Source organism: Bos javanicus, chromosome 7 (assembly GCF_032452875.1).
Source record: "Bos javanicus breed banteng chromosome 7, ARS-OSU_banteng_1.0, whole genome shotgun sequence".
In the NCBI taxonomy this organism is placed as follows: domain Eukaryota; kingdom Metazoa; phylum Chordata; class Mammalia; order Artiodactyla; family Bovidae; genus Bos; species Bos javanicus.
Genome location: NC_083874.1, coordinates 108,991,104 through 109,012,013, shown reverse-complemented (window position 1 = coordinate 109,012,013; position 20,910 = coordinate 108,991,104). Strand labels below are relative to the sequence as shown.

At 40.6% G+C, this 20,910-nt stretch overlaps 1 protein-coding gene across 11 annotated transcripts in view; it reads left to right on the top strand.

Moving 5' to 3' along the window:
* Window positions 1-20,910, top strand: part of TMEM232 (transmembrane protein 232) — a 346,766-nt gene that overhangs the window by 260,846 nt on the left and 65,010 nt on the right. For 8 of the 11 annotated variants that reach the window (XM_061424539.1, XM_061424540.1, XM_061424548.1 and 5 more), the window contains 2 exons: window positions 7,081-7,174; window positions 9,166-9,805. In XM_061424539.1, the coding sequence (XP_061280523.1) occupies window positions 7,081-7,174; window positions 9,166-9,345 (274 nt within the window). In that variant the 3' untranslated portion in view covers window positions 9,346-9,805. Of the gene's footprint in view, window positions 1-7,080; window positions 7,175-9,165; window positions 9,806-20,910 lie in introns of those variants that run through there. The other 3 variants (XM_061424541.1, XM_061424543.1, XM_061424542.1) reach the window with 2 other exon arrangements.

The window sequence follows — 20,910 nt, the reverse complement described above, 5'->3', positions numbered from 1 at the left end:
CCATGGACCGCAGCATGCCAGGCCTCCCTATTCATCACCAGCTCCTGGAGTTTACTCAAACTCAAGTCCTATGAGTCAGTGATGCTATCCAACCATCTCATGCTCTGTCATCCCCTTCTCCTCCTGCCCTCAGTCTTTCCCAGCATCAGGCTCTTTTCAAATGAGTCAGTTCTTCACATCAGGTGGCCAAAGTATTGGAGTTTCAGCTACAGCATCAGTCCTTCCAATGAATATTCAGGACTGATTTCCTTTAGGATGGACTGGTTGGATCTCCTTGATGTCCAAGAGACTCTCAAGAGTCTTCGCCAACATCACACAAGCATCAGTTCAAAAGCATCAGTTCTTCGGTGCTCAGCTTTCTTTATAGTCCAACTCTCACTTCCATATATGACCACTGGAAAAACAAAAGCTTTGACTAGATGGACCTTTGTTGACAAAGTAATGTCTCTGCTTTTTAATAGGATATCTAGGTTGGTCATAACTTTACTTCCAAGGAGCAAATGTCTTTTAATTTCATGGCTGCAGTCATCATCTGCAGTGATCTTGGAGTCCAAAATAATAAAGTCTGTCACTGTTTCCATTGTTTCCCCATCTATTTGCCATGAAGTGATGGGACCAGATGTCATGAAGTATACCAGAGAAAATGCCAATTTTAAGACTGCCAATTTACTCCACTTTGTTTTGACAAGCTTAGGATTTCAGGACATCATCTTTCCAGATAGGGTTTTCAGTACTTCCCATTAAATTCCAAACATTTGAAGTGTGCATCTCATTTAAGCCTCATCTTAATTGTTTTCTGTCCTTTATTGAGCCCATCTTTGCATGAAATGTTCCCTTGGTATCTCTAATTTTCTTGAAGAGACCTCTAGTCTTTCCCATTCTATTGTTTTCCTGTATTTTGTTGCATTGATCACTGTGGAAGGCTTTCTTATCTTTCCTTGCTACTCTTTGGAACTCTGCATTCACATGGATATATCTTTCCTTTTCTCCTTTGCCTTTAACTTTTCTTCTTTTCCCAGCTATTTCTAAGGTTTCCTCAGACAACCATTTCACCATTTTGCATTCTTTTTCTTGGGGATGGTTTTGATCACAGCCGCCTGTACAATGTTATGAACTTCCGTCCATAGTTCTTCAGGCACTCTGTCCACAAGGTCTAATCACTTGGATCTATTTGTCACTTCCACTGTATAATCTTAAAGAAAATTAGAATACCAAGGAAACATTTCATGCAAAGATGAGCACAATAAAGGACAGAAGCATTTTGAATCTAACAGAAGCAGAAGATATTAAGAGGTAGCAGGAATATACAGAAGAACTATACAAAAGTGATCTTCATCACCCAGATAATCACAATGGTGTGATCACTCACCTAGAGCCAGACATCCTGGAATGTGAAGTCAAGTGGGCCTTAGGAAGCATCACTACGAACAAAGCTAGTGGAGATGATGGAATTCCAGTTGAGCTATTTGGAATCCTGAAAGATGATGCTGTGAAAGTGCTGCACTCAATATGCCAGCAAATTTGGAAAACTCAGCAGTGGCCACAGGACTGGAAAAGGTCAGTTTTCATTCAAATCCCAAAGAAAGGCAATGCCAAAGAATGCTCAAACTACCACGCAATTGCGCTCATCTCACACACTAGTAAAGTAATGCTCAAAATTCTCTAAGCCAGGCTTCAGCAGTACATGAACCGTGAACTTCCAGATGTTCAACCTGGTTTTAGAAAAGGCAGGGGAATCAGAGATCAAATTGCCGATATCTGTTGGATCATGGAAAAAAAGCAAGAGAGTTCCAGAAAAACATCTACTTCTGCTTCATTGACTATGCTAAACATTTGACTGTGTGGATCACAACAAACTGTGGGAAATTCTGAAAGAGATGGGAATACCAGACCACCTGACCTGCCATCTATAAACCTATATGCAGGTCAAGAAGCAACAGTTAGAACTGGACATGGAACAATGGACTGGTTCCAAATAGGAAAGTAGTACTTCAAAGCTGTATATTGTCACCCTGCTTATTTAACTTATATGCAGAGTACATTATGTGAAATGCCGGGCTAGATGTAGCACAAGCTGGAATCAAGATTGCCAGGAGATAGATCAATAACCTCAGATATGCAGAGGACACCACCCTTATGGCAGAAAGTGAAAAGGAATTAAAGAGCCTCTTGATGAAAGTGAAAGAGGAGAGTGAAAAAGTTGGCTTAAAACTCAACATTCAAAAAATGAAGATCATGGCACCTGGTCCCATCACTTCATGGCAAATAGATGGGGAAACAATGGAAACAGTGAGAAACTTTATTATGGGGTGTTCCAAAACCACTGCAGATGGTGACTGAAGCCTTGAAACTAAAAGATGCTTGCTCCTTGGAAGAAAAGCTATGTCCAACCTAGACAGCATATTAAAAAGCAGAGACATTGCTTTGCTAACAAAGGTCTGTGTAGTCAAGGCTATGGTTTTTCTAGTAGTCATGTATGGATGTGAGAGTTGGACCATAAAGAAAGCTGAGCACCAAAGAATTGATGCTTTTGAACTGTGGTGTTGGTAAGTCTCTTGAGAGTCCCTTGGACTGCAAGGAGATAAAACCTGTCAGTCATAAAGGAAATCAGTTCTGAATATTCTTTGAAAGGACTGATGCTGAAGCTGAAGCTCCAGTGCTTTGGCCACCTGATGCAAAGAGCTGACTCATTTGAAAAGACCCTGATGCTGGGAAAGATTGAAGGTGGAAGGAGAAGGGAACGACAGAGGATGAGATGGCTGGATGGCATCACTGACTCAATGGACATGAGTTTGAGTAAACTCCAGGAGTTGGTGATGGACAGGGAGGCCTGGCATGCTGCAGTCCATGCAGTCACAAAGAGTTGGACACAACTGAGAGATTGAACTGAAGTGAACTAATTGTTTTACCTTCCATTACTTTTTCTCTTATTTTATTCTCTTCTCTTTCAGTATCATTGAAAAAACATGGCTTAGCCCCCTCAATTTTTCTGATAATGACATTACCAGAGAATGGTATAGCCAAAACATGTTTAGTATTTGCTCTGTCATAGGTGCTTTATGCATTATTCCATTTTAATCTTAATAATACATAAAAAGAAGGCACTATTTTTTTATGTTAAAGATGGAGACACTGAGGAACAGTGATTAAATAATACTAAGTGGCAAGATGAAAATTTGCCTAGAGATCTGAGTGCAGAACCTGTTTCTTAACAATTTTACTGGATTCTTCTGTTTATATCATTGAATATTTATCTCTCTTATCTCTCATGTTGACTTGCATTGTATTGTCTCATGCTGTATTATAGTTTTTTATGCATTTTTCTTTTCCAGTACAAACTATTCAACTGAGGTAACTAGAAACCACAGATGCACAAGCCTATTCATCTAATCTTCCCATTTTAAAGACTTTCTAACATTGCTTATATTGTTATGCATCTCTTTAAACTGTTATAATCCAAGAAGGAATTTGAGGCAACTTACTTGAGTACATTTAACGATTTAAAAAGTTTTGTCTCATTTATGTCTTCACAGCATTTACCACAATTCTTTGAATATCTGAAGTGCCCAGATTTTACTGGATATATATAGTTAACCCAGGTCTCAGCCCCCAGGTTCCCTCTAACTCACCAGTATTCTAGAATCACATTTTCCTTTAAAATTTAATAGAATGATGAGGACCTCTATCCTACAGGAAGTGTGAAGCTCTCTGCTCTTCTGCTCCACAATACTTGTGAATCTTATGAGTTTGGAGAGGTTTCCATATATTTTCCCTGGTCACCTGTCACATTAGTTGTCTTCCTATGAATCCCTGTTATTAGCTCTACTCTGATGCCTTACCTCCTGAGATTGCCATCTTCTCGCTGTACTGGGCACTGTTCTGCCAACATAGAGTGTTGTGTGGTAGACTCATCTTTATGGCCTGGGTTGGGCACTGTGGAGACAATGATTAGCGAGCAATAGTGTCCACAATCATGCAGCTCATATTTAGTCAAGAAAATAAAACTCATAGAGGCACACAGATAAATGTGAAGTTACAACTGAGATCAGTATGATGAAGGAGAGGCCCATGGTGGATTGACAGCTGTGGTTACTGGGCTTGAACTGAGAAGATGAAGGATAAGTAAGCATTAACTAGCACTGCAGCTAGTTAATGCACTCATCTCACATGCTGGTAAAGTAATGCTCAAAATTCTCCAAATTGGCTTCAGCAATACATGAACTGTGAACTTCCAGATGTTCAAGCTGGATTTAGAAAAGGCAGAGGATCCAGAGGTCAAATTGCCAACATCTGCTGGATCGTGGAAAAAGCAAGAAAGTTCCAGAAAAACATCTATTTCTGTTTTATTGACTACGCCAAAGCCTTTGACTGTGGATCACTATAAACTGTGGAAAATTCTGAAAGAGATGGGAATATCAGACCATCTGTTGTGCCTCTTGAGAAACCTATATGCAGGTCAGGAAGCAACAGTTGGAACTGGACATGGAACAACAGACTGGTTCCAAATAGGCAAAGAAGTATGTCAAGGCTGTATACTGTCACCCTGCTTATTTAACTTATATGCAGAGTACATCATGAGAAACACTGGGCTGGATGAAGCACAAGCTGGAATCAAGATTGCCGGGAGAAATCTCAATAACCTCAAATATGCAGATGACACCACCCTTATGGCAGAAGGTGAAGAAGAACTAAAGAGCCTCTTGATGAAAGTGAAAGAGGAGAGTGAAAGAGTTGGCTTAAAGCTCTACATTCAGAAAACTAAGATCATGACATTTGGTCCCATCTCTTCATGGCAAATAGATGGAGAATTAGTGGCAGACTTTATTTTTGGGGCTCCAAAATCATGGCAGATGGTGATTTCAGCCATGAAATTAAAAGATGCTTACTTCTTGGAAGGAAAATTACGACCAACCTAGAGAGCATATTAAAAAGCAGATACATTACTTTGCCAACAAAGGTCTGTCTAGTCAAGGCTATGGTTTTTCCAGTGGTCATGTATGGATGTGAAAGTTGGACCATAAAGAAAGCTGAGCACTGAAGAATTGATGCTTTTGAACTGTGGTGTTGGAGAAGACTGTTGAGAGTCCCTTGGACTGCAAGGAGATCCAACCAGTGCATGCTAAAGGAGATCAGTCCTGAGTGTTCCTTGGAAGGACTGATGCTGAAGCTGAAACTCCAATACTTTGGCCACCTGATGTGAAGACCTGACTCACTGGAAAAGACCCTGATGCTGGGAAAGATTGAGGGCAGGAGGAGAAGGGGACGACAGAGGATGAGATGGTTGGATGGCATCACTGACTCAATGGACATGGGTTTGGGTGGACTCTGGGAGTTGGTGATGGACAGAGAAGCTTGGTGTGCTGCAGTCCATGGGGTCACAAAGAGTCGGACACAACTGAGCGACTGAACTGAACTGAGCACTGCAGCAGAGAGGAAGAGGAGGGAAAGGACTTTGCAGAAAGGGGCGACAGCATGTACAAGTGAACAGTAGTCGGGTGGAGCAGAACACATTGCAGCAACTGAAAGAAAGCCCATGTGTTAGGAACACATGGACCTCGGCCAAGAAGGGAGAGAAGTAAGTCTGGAGAAGCCATGCAAGCCACTGAAACAAACGCACAGTCTGCTTCAGCCTTCTTCAACAAGAAATACAATCTTTAAAAAATATAAAATTAGTTTTATTTTGCTGTGCCAGGTCTTCGTTGCAGCATGCAGGATCTTATTTTTAGTTGCGGCATGTGGGATCTAGTTCCCCAACCAGGGATTGAGCCCGGGTCCCCTGCATTGGGGGCATCGAGTCTTAGCCACTGGACCACCAGGAAGTCCCAAGAGATGTAATCTTCGTTTTAAAGCTACTGGGGATTTACTGAAGAGTTTGAAGCCAGGGGTTGACGTGATCCATTTTGTATTTTGGAAAAAAAATTCTGGCTACTTTATAGAGACAAGAATAAAAAGAGTAAGGCATGGTGGATGTAGAGATTATAAACAAGGAGGTCTTAATCCAGGTAAGACATAAGTGCTTAGATAAGGAAAATAATAGTGGAGCTGAAGATAAATGGAAGGATTTGAGAAACGTCTAGTGTGGCATCAAGCAACCCAGGTAGGAGAGAAGGATGCCACAAAGGGTAGGGGCAACAACTTGAAAAAGTGCTTACTAGACATTATAGTCTTAAAAACTCATCAGGCGTTTTGAATATGGAAATTTTCACCAGCTATATCTCTCCGTAGACCCTTTCCTAAGAGCTTCTCCTTTAAACCTACTTTCTCTCCTTCCAAACCATATTCTCTACCACCATTTTGTTGCATAACATATTTCTGCACTCACAATAGTTTTTTGATAATAAGTTCAATAATATAATTACGATGTGGAATGTTTAATGCGAAATCTCCACCAGTCGAGGGCCCAGCTTTGTACTGCCAGCATTTCAACTGAGTTGTTGCTAAAGTCTACTATAGTTCCACCCTTAGTAATACAAAGACTTGAAAGAAATATTGAAGTTATAGGTTTTTTTTTTTTTTTTAGTAGCTCTATGATCAAATTCTTAGGCTTAGAATTCCACCAGAACTTTCAGGGTCATGGGGCTGTGTACAGGGATGGGCATTTTCATCTCCCCAGTGGGCACAGTCTACTTCAGGCTTCCTGAAGCCTTTCATAGCATCTCATTCACTGCTGCTGCTGCTGCTGCTGAGTCACTTCAGTCGTGTCCGACTCTGTGCGACCCCAGAGACGGCAGCCCACCAGGCTCCCCCGTCCCTTGGGTTCTCCAGGCAAGAACACTGGAGTGGATATCTCATTCACTACTGACTAGCTAAAGTATTTATATCTCCTAGGAGTGGTTGCCTTTTTATTATCTTCTTGTTCTCATTCTGTATGCCATACCTTACCCTCAAAATTGTCAGTTTTAATAACCCAAATGGTTTACAGAAACTAAAAACTAACATTTAATTTTCTCTACAGATTAAGTCTTCCATGTTAGCAATATAGAATCAAAATGCTTAACAATGGAGATTTGCACATCTGTGTCTCCCGGGAGGAAGAGTGTCTGTACCTGACGTTGGATCTGTTCTTGTGCTCTTTTGAAGGGAATATTCTTCTGTGGCAGAAGCGCCTTTGTTTCCATATCCAGATTTTTTCACCAGGGCGGACAGAGAGTTGGCAAGAATCGTTGACCATCACGTAAGTTTGATTTTCTTAAAGGAGCAGGAAAACCTTTGTTCTTTAAAGGCATTTTTAATCAGAAAGTGTAGTTCTGAGATGGAAGCACTGATCATGGAACTCAAAAGTAGATTGCGTTTTGATTGAGATTTGCCAAATTGAATTATATCTCACTGTACTGTCTATATACTTCAGTGCCTTCATTGGGGTACAGAAGGTTTGGCTTTCTTTCATTTATAAAATACTAGCCTTATTCTGTTTCCTGAATTAGTACCGATTTTTGTGAGTGTGTGATAGGAATCTGATGTTGAACACTGAACACTGATTTCTTCTGTAGTGTATTTTTAGTGAAAGAACAAAAATCTTTTGTCTCAGTTTTTTCAGTGACCATTCTTTACTCCTGAAGTATTAGAACGACTTTAATCATTCTGTTCTTGGTACCAGTTAAACAAGCAGTAACAAGGCAAGGCCAGTGAACAGGTTTTAATCTACTGAACTATATATAATCAGTGATTTCTTGCCAAATCATTTATGACTGCTTCTTTTTAGGAGTAGAGTTACTTATATACTTATAAGTTACTTATATAAGTAGAATACTTATATTTTGTTTTTTCTTTTAATATAATAGGGATTCAATACTATGTAGAATGTGCTTAAATTAATTTTATCACCAGTTGTATATTATTTCTCAGATTGTGTTTATATTCCCATGGTTTACTTTTTACATTCCTTTTATTAGTGATATTTTGAGAAAGAATAAGTGATTATTTCATATACTGATCCCACTAAATAGTTATTTATTCACAGAGTCAATACTGAAGCCACTGTAGCAACAGCCACAAGTATTGGGGTTTGGAAACTGAATGATATCCTAGAATTACAAAATGAGAGCTATAGTATTGCTGTTTTATTCACTAATAACATTTATGCTAAACAAATATATCATATGTACAAGGCATTATCAAAAATTCCTAATAGCTCATCAATTGCAGCAGCTATAATTTTACCATTCACTTAAATTAAATTATCTGGACTATACTACAGAAGATAGCAGGTTGCCAATGTATATATACACACATATATAGTGTAGTTTTAGTAACAGAATAAAAATCTTTTGCCTTATCGTTCTGTACCCTTGAAAGAGTCAAAAGACTTTAATCACTCTGTGATTAAACACATTGACCTAAAGAGGCAGAGGACACTGTTTTGAGTGATAGAGAGGAGGCTAGGAAATGCCTCCTAAGAGCCGTCATCTTTTCTTCCTTCCAAGGGTATAAGTGGTATCTAAGCATTCACTGCCATCAGTTTTTCTATAGACAGGCAAAGCCATCCTTTCTGGAAAACATGTTTGAGAATGGATAGGGTCCAGATTGTTTGATCTGTGGCTGGCCTAATCAAATAGTAGTTTGGTAGTACTAACTTGTAGGGGTTTATCGAAGTTTCTCCGAATATCACATCTTTTAAAAGTATTCATCAATATACATTTCCTTTGAATAGCTATAACTATAGTGCTTTGTACTAATATCTCAAGCTTTACAAATGCTCTTACAGTAGTTAATTTAATCCTTACAACAAGTCTGTAAAACATTTACCAATAAGAAGAATGTAGCTTTATGATTCAGTTAATTGTTCAAGGTTTAAAGATAGTAAATGACTGAGTCTACATACAAATCGAGATCTCTGGACTATACTTTTCTGGTCAATTTTTCATAATTGCTCAATTTCTTGGCTTAAAATTACAAACGTGAATAGGGGAGGGAAGGTGGAGTCCATAGAACTGACAAGAAACCGAAGCACACAGCTGCCGTGGTAAGTGTCCTGCCGAGCCCGCTGAATTTTATCAAGTGTCCCTGATGTGCAAGGCACAGGACAGATCCTGAACTGCTGAGCAGACACGCAGGTACCTTGCACGCTGCTGCTGCTCCGCAGTGCGGTGACTGAACACCTGAGTGAACTGATAGGCCTTTTTTCATGGGAAATCATATGTAAACGACACCTTCTCTCTGTAACAGTGGCAGGAAGAGCAAAAGATGCGGCAGGAAGAAGACGCAATATGTGAGGCTGAAGAACGGAAAGATAAGGAGTTACAGGAGCAAAATCGCTTGAGAGAAATAATGAAGAGAAGAGAAGAGAAGCTACACAAGCAAACCAAACCTTATGAGCTTCCTCCTAGGATTAAGACGTTTCCTTAGGAAAGAAAATGACCCTGCAACTGAGGTCCATATGCCAGAATTTGTTGCATGAAAGAGACCAAGAAAGCTACAGATTAGGAAAAAAGTTCTTAATTAAATGTTATTTCTTAGAAAGGAGTTTATCCTGGTGCAGGTTCTTTAATAGTCATAGCTTAGTCCTAAAAGAACAGTTAGCACTTGATCACATTCGAGTGACGTGTTTTCCTAGTTAAATGTTTTCAAGAATGTGGCTAGAGCTAATTGACTCTTATCTCATGATCATACACATAATGATTCTCAGAGTATTGAAATTCACTGAAGAGTTAGATAGACACGATTATTGCATACAATCATATATTGCATATAATGATTATGCAAATTATTAATGAGTCACAAATAAGAACTATTTCTTAAAATGGGATGAACATCAATCAGTACTCCTATAATGACTGTAATACTAATAAAACATGTAAGGCTCCTGCTTGGGTTTGTATTTCATAGTCAATCTATGCCAAGTCAAACCACGTGTCAGAAGCTTGTGTTATATGCATATTAAGTCACTTCATTTGTGTCAGACTCTGCAACCCTATGGACCATAGCCCGCCAGCCACCTCTGTCTATGGGATTCTCCAGGCAAGAATACTGGAGTAGGTTGCCATGCCCTCCTGTAGGGGATCTTCCCGACCCAGGGATGGAACCCACGTCTCTTATGTCTCCTGCACTGTCAGGCAGGCTCTTTACCACTACTGCCACCTGGGGAGCTTGAATGCAATCAGGATAACATAATCTCTAAGAGATACTACGGGAGCCTTCTGCGTGATGGTGATTTTACTTTGCCAGGTGAGGCTATGAGAATGGACTTGCATGGTCCTAGAAGCACTAACTGGAGGGATTCATCCCGTCAGGAGTCATTTCTAAATGTCATTTCACTTCTTCCTACCACAGTTTTGCACAAGTGATTTAGTCATGCTCAAAAGACAGATGTTTTATCAGGATGTCAAACTCAAATGGCTTCCAGGTCAGAAAGGTCACATATTTAGTGACTGACTATAGAATATCTACTCCATCTAAGAAACTTGCCACCACCTCACTGGACTCTGCAACATGTTGTAGGATCATCTGTTCTTTAAAAAAGATGCCCTCAATCTTTTTAAAAATAAGTTACTAAATTTCAAAATGTTGGCAGCCAATTAAAAAAAAATCACTTTCCTTTGGGGTAAATTTGACACATGGGTCATAAGTCTGTGACCTGCATTATGTGAATTTATAAAATCATTCTTTAAGGTAACAGTAACGTGTGGTAGAAATGGATGCGGGGAAGGGTGTTCCTCTTTTGATTTCCTTCAAAGTGGATTCAAACTTACGTTGCTCCTCATCCTTCTCTCCTCACACAGAGAATATGTAAGTTCTCAGAAATAATATCTCCCAAGGCACCTTTCCAAATACTCTCATCAAGCTTTGCTTTTCTCACGTGTGAGGAAGAAATCTCTTCAGTCCCTTCCCTGGAGGCCAGCCAGCCCTCTTCTCCGAATCCTGTCCCATGGAAACTCTTCCTCCACCGTTTGCTGTCTCCCCAGAAGTCTCTCGGGCTTCCCAGGCGGCACTGGCAATAAAGAGTCTGCCTGCCAGTACACGAGACACGGCTCAGTCCCTGCGTCGGGAAGAACCCCTGGAGGAGAGCAGGGCAGCCCACTCCAGTGTTCTTGCCTGGGAAATCCCACGGACAGAGGAGCCTGGCGGGCTGCAGTCCACGGGGTCATAAGGACTCGGACACGACTGCGCTGCTGAGCACGCGCACTCACTGAGGTTGCTCGCTGCTACCCATGAAGGCCTCAGTTTTCCACGACCCTGCTATCCGCACTGTGCTCAGCGTTACCGAGCTCTAAGTGCCATTTAGAGTTCTAATCTTTCCTCTGGGTTCTAAAGAGATGGAGTCACTGGGCTGGAAATTGTGGGGAAAGGATTCTGGAGATCCAATGGCTACCTGTAAGAATTTTATAAAATCCTGCCCTATCACAATCACCTTTGAGAAGCCCAGAGCCAGCAATTTCTGCGGCACTCTTGTGTTCTGAGGCAAGAGCGAACCTGCCTTCTGAACTGCAGGCTTGGGTGTTTCTTTCCTGTTCTGCTCATCTCTTCCCACTTGTTCTCCTGCTTTCTGACATCCACGGTTGTCTTAGTATTCCAGGGTGCTTTTTATCTACCCTCCTTATGGATTCATATCTTTTAAGAAAACCCTTTTTCTATCACAGTGGTGGAAATTTGGAAAGGAACTTAAAAAGAATATGCATATACACTTGCATAAATAAATGAAGAATATATAAATTTAAGAATATATAAATAAAGGTATAAGAAGGATTGGAATTAATCACCCAGATAGGTAAATACCTATATTCTTAAATTATTCTCTAAATTTTTTATACTTAAGTTATTCCTTAAAATTCAGCAGCACACATCTCTCATGGTTTTCCTCCTGCGTCCTAGAATATGAGGACAGACTGGAGCTTGTAGCTCTGGGTTCACCTTCTGGCAACGCCTCCTGGCAGCTGTGAAACACTGAGCACATGACTGAACCTAATTGAGCTTCAGTTATTTATTAAGAAAAATTAATTTACAACTTAATTCATGCAAAGAGTAGTATCATTCAGAAGATAATCAGGAAGACATAGACCTCTTAGTCATTTTGAACAGAGAGAATTTAACGTAAGGCACTGTTTTAAATGGTGTTACAGAACTAAGAAAGTGAAGGCAACATAAAATGACACAGAAATAGGAGGCTACTACCAGCTCCAGAGCCAGAGGACCAGAGGAGAGGGCTGGATGACCGACTCTCGAAGCGTGAGGGGACGCACGGCTGGGCTCAGCCCTCTGAGGGGAGCCCAGCCTGCTCTGGCCGCTCCCTCTGAGGGGGACAGGGAAGTAGCCCTGGGGACCCACAGGGGTGAAAAGGACACTGGGCTAACTGTTGGCTGCTGATCCAGGCTGCCAGGAGGAGCAGGACAGGGGTGAGCCCCTCCTTCCGCTCCCTAGAGCCCTCCCTGAGCGCACCCGGCTCCAGCATCAGAGAGCAGAGGGAAGGACGAAAGGAGCTGGAGGGCAAGAGCTAAATGGTGGGGAAAACGTGTGTAACTCAATGCCAAGAGCCAGTTGGGCCAACAATGAAATTATTCCTTGCTTCTCTTTGGCATGTCAGGTCCTCTTTTCTGGTGTTTTTTTTTTTTTTTTCTCCTAGTTTTCCCTTTTAAGTTAAGGTAAGTTACTTAAAAAGAAACTTTTGCTACATTTATTCTTTGCCAAGATTGCTGATGCTGTGTGCTTAGTTGCTCAGTTGTGTCTGACTCTTTGTGACACCATGGACTGTAGACAACCAGGCTCCTATGTCCATGGGATTTCCCAGGCAAGAATACTGGAGTAGGGTGCCATTGCCTTCTCCAAAGATTGCTGGGAGAAATATCAAAAACCTTAGATATGCAAATGATACCACTCTAACAGAAAGTGAAAGAGGCGAGTAAAACAGCTGGTTTAAAACTCAACATGGCATCCAGTCCCATCACTTCATGGCAAATAGAAGGGGAAGAACTGGAAACAGTGACATATTTTATTTTCTTGGGCTCCTAAAACAATGTGGATGGTGACTATAGCCATGAAATTAAAAGATGCTTGGTCTTTGGAAGAGAAGTTATGACAAACCTATTTCAGTCCAGTCGCTCAGTCATGTCCGACTCTTTGCAACCCCATAGACCACAGCACGCCAGGCCTCCCTGTCCATCACCAACTTCCAGAGTCCACCCAAACCCATGTCCATTGAGTTGATGATGCCATCCAGCCATCTCATCCTCTGTCGCCCCCTTCTCCCACCTTCAATCTTTCCCAGCATCAGGGTCTTTTCAAATGAGTCAGGTCTTCACATGAGGTGGCCAAAGTATTGGAGTTTCAGCTTCAACATCAGTCCTTCCAATGAATATTCAGGACTGATCTCCTTTAGGATGGACTGGTTGGATCTCCTTGCAGTCCAAGGGACTCTCAAGGGTCTTCTCCAACATCACAGTTCAAAAGCATCAATTTTTTGGTGCTCAGCTTTCTTTATAGTCCAACTCTCACATCCATACATGACTACTGGAAAAACCATACCTTTGACTAGATGGACCTTTGTTGGCAAAGTAATGTCTCTGCTTTTCAATATGCTATCTAGGTTGGTCATAACTTTCCTTCCAAGGAGTAAGCGTCTTTTAATTTCATGGCTGTGGTCACCACCTGCAGTGATTTTGAAGCCCGGAAAAATAAAGTCAGCCACTGTTTCCACTGTTTCCCCATCTATTTCCCATGAAGTGATGGGACTGGAGGCCATGATCTTAGTTTTCTGAATGTTGAGTTTTAAGCCAAATTTTTCGCTCTCCTCTTTCACTTTCAAGAGGCTCTTTAGTTCTTCTTCACTTTCTGCCATAAGGGTGGTGTCATCTGCATATCTGAGGTTATTGATATTTCTCCTGGCATTCTTGATGACAAACCTAGACAACATATTAAAAAGCAGAGACATCACTTTGCCAACACAGGTCCATATAGTCAAGCTATGGTTTTTCCGGTAGTCATGTATGGATGTGAGAGTTGGATCATAAAGAAGGCTAAGCACTGAAGAATGGATGCCTTTGAATGATGGTGTTGGAGAAGACTCTTTAGAGACCCTTGGACTGCAAGGATATCCAATAAGTCAATCCTAAAGGAAATCAACCCCAAATACTCATTGGAAGGGCTGATGCTGAAGCTGAAGCTGAAGCTCCAATACTTTGGCCACCTGATACAAAAAGCCAACTCATTAAAAAAGAGTCTGGTGCTAGGAAAGATTGAGAGCAGAAGGAGAAGGGGGTGACAAAGGATAAGATGGTTGGATGGCATCATTGACACAATGGACATGAGTTTGAGCAAGCTCTGGGAGGTAGTGAAGGACAGGGAAGCCTGGCATCCTGCAATTCATGGGTTGGCAAAGAGTCAGACATGACTTAGTGACTGAATAACATCATCTTTATTACAAACCTTTAGTTCTTTCAATAAGTACTTCATTTAAACAAATTTAACTATGCAGGTCAGGAAGCAACAGTTAGAACTGGACATGGAACAACAGACTGGTTCCAAATAGGAAAAGGAGTACGTCAAGGCTGTATATTGTCACCCTGCTTATTTAACTTCTATGCAGAGTACATCATGAGAAATGCTGGGCTGGAGGAGCACAAGCTGGAATCAAGATTGCTGGGAGAAATATCAATAACCTCAGATATGCAGATGACACCACGTTTATGGCAGAAAGTGAAGAAGAACTAAAGAGCCTGTTGATGAAAGTTAAAGAGGACAGTGAAAAAACTGGCTTAAAAGTCAACGTTCAGAAAACTAAGATCATGGCATCTGGTCCCATCACTTCATGGCAAATAGATGGGGAAACAGTGGAAAGTGTCAGACTTTATTTTTTTGGGCTCCCAAATCACTGCAGATGGTGATTGCAGCCATGAAATTAAAAGACGCTTACTCCTTGAGAAGAGCAACTTCCCTGGTGGCTCATATGGTAAAAGTGTCTGCCTACAGTGTAGGAGACCTGGGTTCGATCCCTGGGTTGGGAAGATCCCCTGGAGAAGAAAATGGCAACCCACTCCAGTACTCTTGCCTGGGAAATCCCATGGATGGAGAAACCTGGTAGGCTACAATCCATGGGGTCACAAAGAGTTGGACACAACTGAGCGACTTCACTTCACTTTCTTTCTTTACTCCTTGGAAGAAAAGTTATGACCAACATAAATAGCATATTGAAAAGCAGAGACATTACTTCGCCAACAAAGGTCCGTCTAGTTAAGGCTACGGTTTTTCCAGTGGTCATGTATGGATGCGAGAGTTGGACTGTGAAGAAAGCTGAGTACCGGAGAATTAATGTTTTTGAACTGTGGTGTTGGAAAAGACTCTTGAGAGTCCCTTGGACTGCAAGGAGATCCAACCAGTCCATTCTAAAGGAGATCAGCCCTGGGATTTCTTTGGAAGGAATGATGCTAAAGCTGAAACTCCAGTACTTTGGCCACCTCATGTGAAGAGTTGACTCATTAGAAAAGACTGTGATGCTGGGAGGGATTGGGGGCAGGAGGAGAAGGGGACGACAGAGGATGAGATGGCTGGATGGCATCACTGACTCGATGGATATGAGTCTGAGTGAACTCCGGGAGTTGGTGATGGACAGGGAGGCCTGGCGTGCTGTGATTCATGGGGTCGCAAAGAGTTGGACACGACTGAGCGACTGAATTGAACTGAACTGACTGAACCGGTTCTTTGTAATTTGCTCAATATTAACTCTGTCTCCGCATTCACAAAGGGTTCTGTGAGTTTCAGGATGGGTTTTACAGCAGGTGGATTATTCCAGCTCCTCTTGTGTTGCTCAGTCTTAGTGGTTTATTTTCCTAGTCTTCCCACTTTGAGAAAGAGGAAGAGAACAAGAAAGGTACTCCACTCTACTTCCCTTTACATCTCTTACAACTCTCATTTATCTCTGAGTCTACCATTTGGAAGTGTTAACCTATCTTAGCTCAGAATTTCCATTTTAGCCTCTTTCCTATGCTACTCTATACTCTTTGCAGACTTTTATTTTGAAAGAACAAATTTAAGTCTTCCTGCATTCATTTATTATGAATTCTCTAAAGGATTTCTCTTAGCAACCACCAAAGCAACTTCTTTATCATACAAACTACCCATAGGCCTTTTACCTTATAGAGAATGAAATATTTATAGGAATGTTAGCTAGTCTCACCAGGGTGTTTGAAATTAAAAGACATATTGGGGAGGAGACAGAAAAGAGGAATAGTAAACTTTCAGTAACAGAAACATAAAAATAAGCACTTCTTTTAGTGCATTTAAAAAAGGAAAATAAAAAGATTTACAGGGTTTTTAGGGCATGACAGAAAGTTTAAGGAAGAAAATATGCAGAACAAATATTTAATTTCACTAATGTCACTAATTTTGACATTAGTGAGTGGTTGTTTGGGAAAGAGGGGTATATAGAGGTAATTTAATAATAATTTAGAAGGAAATTGACAGCAACAATTTGGAAAACTCTGTAGTATGTTTACAATTACCATTCAAGTAATGGATTCTTCTGGTTTTACCAGAAAAAAATCCTCTCTGGGACATATGACTGTAATTGTCCACTAGGTGATTTTGAATGACCTTCCTAATTAAAATAATTATCATATCAAAAAATTCAAAGGACACAGAGATCAGAAGGATGATGGACTTGGAGGGTGTGGGGCTCACCTCCCCTCACAAGCACGTCAAAAATGCATCTGCATGTGGAACCATTCTCACAGAACACTGTCTGGAAATGGGCAGAAGATCTCCTCCTATACAACCAAAGCTGCAAGACAGATCTCCATGAATCCAGGTAGAACAGAAAATAAAATATGGTCAGGACGGGACTGGTGTCCCCTGGGAAGGATCTGTAAGGGAGAGAAGGTTCACGCGGGCAGACCCTCGACCTGGGAAGTACCCTATCCTGCTGGGAAATCCTCTGGGCAGATGGAGGGTCTGGAGAAACCTAGACTCTGTTCTCAGTGTGCCCACGCAGGGCAGAGGGAAACTGGCGTCTTGACACATTTCCCAGATCCCAAGAGGAGAAACCCCTGGACTGGGAAATGCAGACCCGCGTGCTGCACGTTGCAGCTTGGCATGAAATCAGAGTGGAGAAGCCGTCTACTTGCAGACAGACCAGAGCCCCTAAGTATGATCCTGGCCAGACCATGGAGACCACAGTCAGCTCACACATGGGAGTGACTGAGTGAACGGGGCAGGCTTGTCAGCCTGCACACCAGTAGCATCAACAGGACATGCAGTAGTTAAGCTCTGAGTCTCAGGCAGGTAGACCTGGGCAGAGGACTCAATCTAGGAGCCTGAGAGCAGCCCAGAGGGCCTGGAGTGTGGTCCTCGGGTGGTGTGGAGACCCCTGCAGTGGACACAGCAGCAGGCATGGGGTGGCGGGCAGCTGCAGCAGATGCTGTCAGCACATGCAGCCGGGGCACCACAGAAACACAACCTCTAGGTGCCAAGTCTTGGCTGGACCCACCCTGGGCAGGAGTGTGCAACATTTCCTTCCCCAGTAGGAGCCCTCGAGCTCTGCCCACTCTGTGCTGATCCAGGATGGACAGATTCTGGGCAAGGTCTGCCCCAAAGCAGTCCAGCTCCCTGACAGTGGCACAGCCACTGCAGCTCCTGTGGCTGCAGCTCAGCACGAGGTCTGGGACGAACACGCCGGAAAGAGAGATGCAGCCTCGGGCTGTCTGGGTGGAACCGTGGACACCCACACAGGTGGCTCAGATATTCACTGACCACATGGGCCTCTCAGGCTTTAGTGGTCACCTCCTGTGGGGCAGGGTGTGCTGTCAAGGGTACCCCACTTCCAGTGTCAGATCTAGACACCCAACCACACCCCCTATCATGGAGATAATGGCCAGGGCACTCTGGGGAAAGGTGTTGCTGGTATCCGTACAGAAACCGGCCCTTGAGCCCAAAATACTGGACTCACACAGTCTGCACAGGATGTTCCCATATAAACCATCCATTCAGGACTTCAGTAGATAAATGTTTCTCCTAATTGATAGAGGCAGAGGAACTGAAATAAAATTAAAAGGCAGAGGAACTACACCAAATTAAAAGAATAAGAGAAATCCCCTGAAAGAACAACTAACCTCATCAGTCTATTAGATCCTTAGTTCAAAAAGAAGGTACTAAAAATGTTAAATGAATTAAGGAAAATTATTGATGGAAATGCAAGTAAATATAACAGAAGTAGAACTATGAAGGAACCAATCAAAATGAGACAATTCAGTTGTTAAGATAAAAACCAATTTAGAAGCAATGAATAGCAGACTAAATGACACAGAAGGATAAGTGACCTAGAAGACAGAATAATGGAAAGTACCCAGTCAGAACAGCAGACAGACAGATGAAAAGGAGAATAACGTAAGAGTTCTGTGAGGTAGTGTAAAACATGCCAACCTACACATAACGCGTTTTCAGAAGGAGAAGAGAGAAGAGAACTGAAAATACATTTAAAGAAATTATGGCAGGCCAGAAGGGAGTGGCAAAATATATTCAAAGTCTTGAAAGAGAAAAACTTGCAACCTAGGATACTCTACTCAGAAAGATTACCATTTAGAATAGAAGGAGGGTAAATAATTAGAAAAGGCCAAAAACTCTGGGCCCACACAGTCTACACAGGGCTTCCCATCGAAACCAAAGTGATTCAGCAATACTAGTCCCACCCTAAGAGAAATAAGGTTCTCTGTACAGAAAAGAAACAAGAATCTATAGAGAAGGGAAAATCAGAATAGGAGAGGCAAATATGTAAAAGGATTGAAGACCACTTAAAACACCAGTAAAAAATCTTTAAAAACCATCAAAAATTGTAAATGCAATTATAAGTACAATTAATAGGTACAATAAACAGTAAGCATGAAGAACTACAATAAAAGATATATATATATACACACCTATAATTACATATATTTAAGCACTTTGCTATACACCTGAAATTAACACAGCAGTGTAAGTCAACTATAGTTCAATTAAAAATAAGTGCTTAATATGAATTAAAAAGACAAAGAAAAATCTCAAATTAACAACCTAACTTACCACCTAAAAGAATGAGAACAACCAAAACTTAAATTCAGCAGAAAGGAGAAAATATTAAGGATTAGAAAGAAAATAAAATATAGATAGAAAACAATAAAAATACCAATAAAACTAAGAGCTGATTTTTTTAAGTATAGATAAAATTTATACTTTAGTTATAAAATGAAGAAATTTATTTTTATATAAATAATATTTATATAATAATATATATTATTATTTATAAATTAAATATTTCTATTAACTATTCACTGTATTTATAATGTAAATGATAACATAAATAAATTAATAAATGATAATTATATTGTGATATAAATATATTTGTTTATTAATTATTAAATATAAACATTTATTTTGTAAATAAATTTATACAGAATACTATCCAGGTTCACCAAGAAGGAAAGAGAGGGAGAACCCAAATAAACAAAATAAGAAATGAAAGAGCAGAAATAACTAATACCAGAGAAAATTGTAAATCCTAAGAGAATACTATGAACAGTTACAACCAACATATTGGAAAAACTAAAATGAATGGACAAGTTTCAAGAAACATACTGCCTGCCAAAACTGAATTAAAAAATAGATAATTTGAACAGACTGATCACTAGAATTGAAATAGAATCTGTAAAAAATCTTTTTTTTTTGCAAACAAAATCCAGTACTGGATGGCTTTGCCAGATAATTCTACCAAACATACAAAGAAGAATTTATGCCTCATCTTCTCAACTATTCCAAAAGACTGAAGAAAAAGGAACACTCTCAAAGGGATTCTTTGAAGCCACCATCACCCTGATACAAAAGCCAGATTTTTTCTTACAAAAAAGAAAACTACAGGCCAATACTTTGATGAATATAAAATGCAAAATTCTCAATAAAAATAAGCAAACTGAACGCAATACATTAAAAAGCATCATTGACCATGATCCAGTTAAATTCATTCCAAGGTCACAAGGATGGTTCAATGTACACAAATCAATCAATGTGATTCATTAACAAAAGAAAAGACCAAAACCACATAGTCATCTTAACAGATGAAGAAAAAGCATCTGACAAAAGTCAGTATATTTTCATGATAAAAACTCTCACCAAAATGGGAATAGAAGGAACATTATGTCAACATAACAAAAACCATTTATGACAAACTCACAGCCAACATAATACTAAAAGGTGAAAAGCTGAAAGCCTCCCCTGCTAAATTCAGGAACAATACAAGGATGCCCACTCTCACCACGTCTATTCAACATAGTATTGGAAGTCCTAGCCACAGCAACCAGACAAGAAAAGGAAGAAGGCATCCAAATTGAAAGGAAAGAGCTAACATTACCCTATTTGCAGATGACTTGATACTGTTTAGAAAGAACCCTAAAGTCTCCACACAGATGTTATTAGAACTAATAGATGATGTCAGTAAGGCATTGGGAGACAAGATCAATATACAGAAATCTGTTGTATTTATTTATATTAGCAATGAAATGTCAGAAAGATAAATTTTAAAAAACTCCCATTAAAAGTCACATTTAAAAAATACTTAGGAATAAACTTAACCAAAAGACGTATATGCTGAAAGGAAGCATCACTATGAACAAAGCTAGTGGAAGTGACGGAATTCCAGTTGAGCTATCTCAAATCCTAAAAGATGATGCTGTGAAAGTGCTGCACTCAATATGCCAGCAAATTTGGAAAACTCAGCAGTGGCCACACAGGACTGGAAAAGGTCAGTTTTCATTCTAATCCCAAAGAAAGTCAATGTCAAAGAATGTTCCAACTACCGCACAATTGCACTCATATCGCACGCTAGCAAAGTAACTCTCAAAGTTCTCCAAGCCAGGCTTCAACAGTATGTGAACTGAGAACTTCCAGATGTTCAAGCTGGTTTTAGAAAAGGCAGAGGAACCAGAGATCAAGTTGCCAACATCTGTTGGATCATAGAAAAAG